Source organism: Beta vulgaris, chromosome 3 (assembly GCF_026745355.1).
Source record: "Beta vulgaris subsp. vulgaris cultivar EL10 chromosome 3, EL10.2, whole genome shotgun sequence".
In the NCBI taxonomy this organism is placed as follows: Eukaryota; Viridiplantae; Streptophyta; class Magnoliopsida; order Caryophyllales; family Amaranthaceae; genus Beta; species Beta vulgaris.
Genome location: NC_079204.1, coordinates 55,841,294 through 55,849,421, shown reverse-complemented (window position 1 = coordinate 55,849,421; position 8,128 = coordinate 55,841,294). Strand labels below are relative to the sequence as shown.

The 8,128-nt window shown below is 36.3% G+C and overlaps 1 protein-coding gene across 1 annotated transcript; it reads left to right on the top strand.

Annotated features, from left to right (window-relative positions):
* The first annotated feature begins 219 nt into the window (after positions 1-219).
* On the top strand, positions 220-4,341 carry LOC104889690 (probably inactive leucine-rich repeat receptor-like protein kinase At3g28040). Its single transcript, XM_010674970.4, has 2 exons — positions 220-2,108; positions 2,714-4,341. The coding sequence occupies exons 1-2, from the start codon at positions 553-555 to the stop codon at positions 4,185-4,187; spliced, it is 3,030 nt and encodes a 1,009-aa protein (XP_010673272.2). The 5' UTR covers positions 220-552; the 3' UTR covers positions 4,188-4,341.
* The last annotated feature ends 3,787 nt before the right edge of the window (positions 4,342-8,128 follow it).

Genomic DNA, 8,128 nt, shown 5'->3' with positions numbered 1-8,128 from the left:
CCCACAATTTTACTATCCTCAATTTTTAGTCAATTACCAGCAGTAACTACTAAACAGCCAAAAGATTCCAAATGTCATACATTTTTGAACTATAATTCAAAAAAAAAAAAGAGGAAGCAACCTTAAGAACAGACAAAAATGCACAGATAGGATACCCTAAACAAGAGGATGAAAACATTTTGAAGCATTATATAGTGTAATAATTTATCTTCTGGTGATATCACATGCATTTTTTGGACCAATTACTTGACTTGTCCCTGTCTTAACACCCCTTACAGGCTTGAAGCTTTTGCACCATAATTGTTAAAACATTCTCTTATAGATTTCATTCAATCTCCTCTGCTGTATCTGCATTTCTTCCTTTTCTTTTCCCTGCAAAACCCACCAAAAATTCATACCCACTTATCCTTTTTAGGCAAAAGGTTTCACCTTTTTTGGGTATATACTCTTTAACTCCAGTTCATATGATTTTTTAGTGTCTTAGAGCTATGTTTACATAACTTTAGGCACCAAAATAGTATATCATAATACTGCACAAAAAAACTGGCAAAAATGGGAACTCTGCAATGTCTTGTGTGCCTTCTACTGGTAGCATGCTCTACTACCATGAGAGGCTCCCAGGCAGCCAATGAGGACTCAGCAGTCGGTCTGAACGACGACGTTTTGGGCCTAATAGTCTTCAAGTCAGACCTCCATGATCCACCAGCATTAAGCTCATGGACTGAGGATGATGGATCATCTTGCTCTTGGAAGTACATTCAATGCAACCCGTCGACAGGCCGGGTTATTGGGCTTTCCCTCACAGGGCTAGGCCTTTCAGGCAGGCTAGGGAAAGGGCTGCAGAAGTTGCAAGAACTTAAGGTACTGTCACTAGCAAAAAACAACCTCACTGGTGAAATAAGTCCAGAATTAGCCCAACTTCCTAAACTTCACACACTTGATCTTAGTTTTAACAAATTTACTGGGCAAATTCCAACTTCATTTTCCAATCTAGGTTCTTCTCTAAGATATCTTGATCTAACACAGAATGTGTTATCTGGTCCATTACCTGATGACATTTTCCAAACTTTTCAGTCTTTAAACTACCTTTCTTTATCAGGAAACTCATTTGAAGGTCCAATTCCTAGTTCACTCTCTAAGTGTAGTGTTCTAACTGGTTTAAATCTCTCAAACAATCATTTTTCTGGTAATCCATTTGCACAAAATAGTGGGATTTTTGCTTTAAATAGGCTTAGATTGTTAGACTTTTCTAACAATTTCCTCTCTGGTAATTTTCCTACTGGTATTTATACCTTGCATAATCTCAAAGAATTACATTTGCAAGGTAATCAATTATCAGGTTCTATACCATTTGATATTGGTCTTTGTCCTCATTTGCTTAAACTTGATCTAAGCAATAATTATTTTACTGGAGAAATTCCCACAACATTTGGTACACTGAAGTCTCTAGTTTTCCTAAGTTTAGCACATAATACCTTATCTGGTGAATTTCCTCAGTGGGTTGGAAATTTGATCAATTTGCAACATTTAGATTTCTCAAAGAATAGTTTGACAGGAGTTTTACCTATGTCAATGGGTGACCTCAAATTACTTCAATCTCTCAGTTTGTCAAACAACAAGATTACTGGAAACTTACCCACTTCAGTAGTTTACTGCACTGAGCTAAAAACCCTACAACTTAAGGGTAACCTCTTGAATGGGAGCATCCCAGAAGGGCTGTTTACAATGGGTTTACAGAAGATAGACTTGTCAGAAAACATGTTCTCTGGTTCGATCCCACCGGCCTCTGGTCGAGACTTTGAGTCCTTGCTTGTGTTGGATTTATCAAAGAATGATCTTAAAGGAGAAATCCCACCAGAAATGGGACTTTTTTCTAGCTTGAGGTACTTAAATTTGTCTTGGAATAACCTACATTCTAGGATACCCCCAGAAATTGGGTATCTGCAGAATTTGACAGTCCTAGATATTAGGGACAGTGCTTTATATGGGTTGATTCCTGGTGATTTATGTGATTCATCAAGCAGCTTGTCTATCCTTCAGTTGGATGACAATGCCTTGACTGGCCCTATTCCGCAGGAGATTGGCAATTGCTCATCACTATACTTATTGTAAGTACTATTTTACTAATTAGTTACTTCTACTGTGTTACGCGTCGCTTGCACAAATGATGGTGCGGCATTATGAGTAACCCCATATATGCTTCATCAGTAACTCCATTATATGCATTAACAACTCTATTACAACCTTAGTAATTCTTAGCACTATCCCATATATGCATTATTAGTAACCCCGTTAATCTTAATCACTAACTCACCATATATCACACCATCTACTACTGATGTCGTACTTCACATATAAAAATTTGTACACTTTTCTTGTTTCATTTGTGAGTTTCTATGTTTGAGGTTTTCCTCCATGAAAACTATCATGATTATTGAAACCAATATTATAGTTTCTGGTTTCTGTCTCCAACAGATTTTTACCCCCTAAATAAAGTCTATATTGAGTGACAATTACTGTACTCTAAACATAACATTATAACACCTAGTCACAAAATTAAACACTTGAAACAAAACCACTAGATACTTTATAGTTTATACCAAATATAACAATTTATGTTTGCACTTTGCACCAATAAAAAATTTATGTTTCTTTCCTTTCTCTTTGAGCTTTACTAATCGTGATTGCGTTATGAATTATTTCCATTTCACAGGAGCTTGTCTCATAATAGTTTGAGTGGTGCAATCCCGAGCTCCATCTCGATGCTAAAGAGGCTTGAGATTCTGAGGCTAGAGTCGAACGAGCTTAGTGGGGAGATGCCGAAGGAGCTAGGTACATTGCAAGATTTACTTGCAGTCAATGTCTCCTACAACAAGCTCATTGGTAGGCTTCCTCCTGGAGGAATATTTCCCAACCTAGATGCAAGTGCATTGCAAGGAAACTTAGGACTTTGTTCACCCTTACTAAAAGGTCCATGCAAGATGAACGTACAGAAGCCATTAGTCCTTGATCCCAATGCATATCCCAATCAAGTGCATGGAAATGATGCAGGGAATCAGATAGCAAAAGGATTAGAGCCTCATAAGTTCCTCAGTATCTCAGCCATCATCGCGATATCAGCAGCTGTAATAATTGTATGTGGGGTGGTAATCATTACTCTACTAAACGCTTCTGCAAGAAGAAAACTCGCATTTATTGACAACGCGTTAGAAAGCATTTTCTCGAGTTCTTCCCGTTCAGGAACACCCTCTGTAGGGAGGCTAGTATTGTTCGATACAAGGTCATCAGGGAATTTGTTTGCAGATCCTGAATCTCTTATCAACAAGTCTTCTGAGATCGGAGGAGGTGTTTTTGGCACGGTCTACAAGGCTTCTATAGGGGCGGAAGGGAGGATCGTGGCAGTAAAAAAGCTATACAAGTCCAACATACTTCAATACCCTGAAGACTTTGATAGGGAGGTCAGAGCTTTAGGAAAGGTAAGACACTTAAATGTGGCTTCCCTTAGAGGATACTATTGGACTCCTCAATTACAGCTCTTGGTATCAGATTATGCTTACAATGAAAGCCTTCAATTCAGGCTCCATGAAAGGCCACTAAACATGGCTCCTTTGTCTTGGGCTACAAGATTCAGAGTCTTACTCGGAACAGCAAAAGGACTCGCACATTTACACCATTCTTGCACTCCACCAATCATACATTATAACTTGAAGCCGAGCAATATCTTACTAGATGAAAATTATAATGCTAAGGTTGCTGACTTTGGATTAGCAAAGCTGCTTACCAAGATTGATAATCACAGTATGTCCGGGAACAGATTTCAGGGTGCACCAGGATATGCTGCACCTGAATTAGCATGTCAGAGCTTGAGAGTTAATGAGAAGTGTGATGTTTATAGTTTTGGAGTTATGGCGCTTGAGATTGTAACAGGAAGACGGCCTATAGAATATGGGGAGGACAATGTGCTGATACTGAACGACCATGTAAGGGTGTTGCTTGAAGAAGGGAACGTGTTGGAGTGTGTTGATCAAAGTATAGGAGAGTACCCTGATGAGGAAGTGTTGCCTGTTTTGAAATTGGCATTGGTTTGTACTTCGCAAATTCCTTCGAGCAGGCCTTCGATGTCAGAGGTAGTTCAGATTCTTCAAGTGATCAAAACTCCAGTTCCTCAAAGACAAGAAGCTTATTGAAGGAGTACTAACTAGGTAGGATGTGAAGAACTTGTATGTTTTTGTTAATTTTATGTTTTGAAATAGGATTTTGATAATGACTTTCATGATGTAATTTTCTGATAGTCTGTGTTTTATTAACTACACTTTTGGCAATGAAAGTTATGTTTCAAAATATGGTTTCTACTATGTTGCTCAGACTCGGGTACCCATGTCCGACACAGATACGTGTCCAAGTGTCCTACTCGGCTATTTTTGGAATTTTTTTCTATTTTTTAGCCCAAAACAAGTGTCCAAGTGTCCCTCCGAGTGTCGAGGATCCGACACGGGTACTTGAGGTGAAATGAAGAGTCCGAGCAACATAGGGTTTCTAACATACTCAAACTCAATATTCATCTCTCCATATTCTTTAAGGATACATAAGTATCAGGGTTTCACCTTGGGCATCCAATCTAATCGTATGAAATATTTATAAAGAAGGAAATTATCTCTTACTTCTATTTAATATCAGAGAGCGAGTTGAATAGGTATGAGAATGATCCACTTGAAAATTTCATTAGTCCTAGCATACCTAAACTCAACTCAAGAGGTTGATGAGCAGGCTTTGACTTTCTAGTACTTGTAATTTCTATCTTGTAAATATGAAGTAACTTGCAGTCAATCCTTGTAAATTTTACACCTATCAAAACTTGCAAAAACTCTAAAATATGGATGTCATTAGCAACAAGATTATGTCTTTGGTCACAGTTCTCATAGTTAAATTGAGATTTAACCTAATAACTTGTACTCCTCGGTCTTTTTTAGTTGGTACATTATGTTTTTCACGGTTTTGAGACACAATTTCAAACCTTAATATCTTGAGTAATGTATACGAGAAAATTATAAAAATTAGTATATATTTGGAAAAGTACACATTGAGAGAAATCAAACAAGATTTCACATCACTATATTTTAATTTACTTAAAGAAGGTTAAAGTTGTCATGCGAATAGTACTCACAAATGGAATATAACAATTTAAAAAAGACGGAGAGAGTACTTAAAATTGAGCTAGAAAAACTCACAACTTCGCTTAAAGTTAAGTGTATGTCTACCTTAAGATTGAGCTCGCCCGACTCATTGTCACCCTTAGTATTAGAAATCACCCGTGGTGTTAGAGCATGATTTTCATTTGGTTAATGAAACTATAGCCTAACTATAAGTCCTCCATATAATGATTTACTAGGCAGAAACTCCGGTGTGAATGTGAAATCAACCAACCTTAGGCTCAAGCAGCATGGGTCCTAGTGTGAAGTGTCCTACATTATCAAATTAATGGACTAGCCCAGCTTGGATCTATCTGAAAAATCCAGTGGTCTGAGTTCAAACTCAGCTAGAAACTCCCAAATGCAGTATTTATTATTACTGCATCATTATTTTGTCCTGGTTTCCTACTATTTTTTCATGACAAGTTTTTCTTTTCAAATTTAAACTGTGCACTTTTTTTTTTTTGACAGCAAAAACTGTGCACTTAATTTGGATGTTTGTCATGTTTCTGCATATTACATTCTGAAATGTAATGAAGAATTATATGGTGACAATTTTATGGATAATTAGCTAATCAACATCAATGGTCATATCCTAGTGTATGAGTATTACTGTATGTATGTCAGAAGTTTAAAGCAGTTTTAGATTTCTCTTCTATTACCTTTTTACAGTACGCAAAAAGGTCAAAAAATGATTAGGCAATTATAGCAGACAACTCAAAGTAATGCTCCAGCTGATAAACACGCATGATGTACCTCTACGAATGGGGTACATGTTACATGTGAATATGTGACTGCAGTTGCACTGTGCAATGCAGGGTACATATCCTTTCGCATGTGGGGTTGTACTTCCCCTAAGATAAGGACATAGTGTTAATAAATACTACCTCCGTATTTTTTTAGTTGCAACATTTGGTTTGTGACACTATTCATCAACCAATTTTGATGAACTATTTCGCATTATTATATAAGAAAAAACATAGTCAAGTGGGGTCTTGTTAGATTCGTCTCAATGCGACAACTCCAAATATCAAATTTTTATAATTTTTACTTACACCCAATAAGAGATATTAATGTTCAAAGAATCGTCTCGGCAAATGATGCGTATTGGATTCGCATCCCATTTTGTTTCTTTCAGTTATTTTGTTTAAAAATGATATCTATATTTTATTCATCTTAATCATAATTATTGTAAGTTAATTTAGAGTATGAGCTTCATTTTGTAATAAGTAGAATAGAAGTGAAGATGTTCACGTTCTCTTGGTTATTCTGGCGCAGCGAAATCATTTTGGTAATTGTGAACAATCTACAACGAATTTTCCAGAGATTCTTTTTTTGGTGGATTGCTAACATCTTGAAGTTTAATCCTACCAAATTTGGTTACATTTCATGAAGAAACGAAGTAACAGCAGCCTTTCCTTTGAGACGTGGTTTCACTGATTTTAACAAAGGAAGGAGGAGAAGCTAAGTAAGGAAGCAAGCAGCTGCCCAAGGGAGTTAGGGAGGTGTGTGCTTGAGGTGCTTATGTTTAATTAAGTGTTAGTTTAGTCCTAAACATGCTTTACTTGCACTAATTGTAATAGTTAGCTACTTAGCTCCAAAAATCAGTTTTTGTAACATGTTACATGTTTTACGGTTGTATGTACTTAGTTTAGGATGTAAGATGTGCCAAGTTAGATGTCCAAGTAGGTGTGCTGCAGCAATGATGAGTTCTCTTGAAAGGAGGAGTCTTCAAGTGAAGGAAATGATCCCATTGGACCTCTAAATGAAGCTTCACAACCAAGGGAAGCAAGGAAGGAAGCTACGGCAGCCTTAGGGGATTTTTGTAGTATTTTGGCTTTGTTTAATCTCCTAGTGTATTAGACTTAGGGCCTGTTCTCCCCAGCTTATTTTCGGTTCAGTTCAATTCAGTTCAGTTCAGTTCAGTTCAGATCAGTTCAGTTCAGTTCAGATCAATTCAGTTCAGTTCAATTCAGATCAGTTCAGATCAGTTCAGTTCAGCTCTTGACAATACTTTTACTCTCACATATCACTATTCATTTTAGTTCAATTCAGTTCAGTTCAATTCAGTTCAGTTTAGTTCAGATCAGTTCAGCTCAGATCAGTTCAATTCAGTTCAATTCAGTTCAGTTCAATTCAGTTCAGTTCAGTCCAGTCCAGTCCAGTCCAGTCCAGCTGTTTTATACCGAAAAGAACAGGCTCTTAGCTTATTTTGTAGTAAGTCTTTTAATCTATGTACTATATATATGTAACTTGGGTTATCAATAAAAATCAGATTGGAATGTTGAAAATTGAGCTATATGCTTATTGAAAATTTGGAGGGTTAAATCCAAAATTTCTTCTTGTGGTTAAGGAGTGAACTTAATCTCAAAACCCTTAAGTTAAGTGAGTGAAGCTTAATTTGAGAGAGAGTTAGGATAATTAGTGAGTGAAGCTAATTAAAATACTCTCAAATCCATCCTAAAATAGGTTTAAGGTGAGTGAAGCCTTTAATTTGTTTTAGAACCCTTAAGCAATCATAAGTGAGTGAAGCTTGTGAAAACTTAAGCTAGGATCCCTAACCGGATTCATATCAGCAAATGTGAAAAAGCAAATGTTGCAACTAAAAAAAACAGAGGTAATAGTTAAAGGTAACAAGTAGTGTTAATGGTAATTAGGTTTAGAATTTTGTTGTATGCAATATTTAGATTTGCAATACATAGATTTTTTTAAATAGTCTTTTGCTTAGAAATTTATGACATAATAATACGTCAGTTGATGTAATTAATGCTTAATATTTTTATTTTTAACTTATTATATGCTTAGAGCTTCATATATCATTTTCTTTAATTTATTGGCAATTTGAAAGTTTTCATCCCAATACACAAGTTCATCTGCAAACTCTTATAGATTTTATTACCACTTTAGAAGTGGTGATCTAAAACTGGTAATGAAAATGT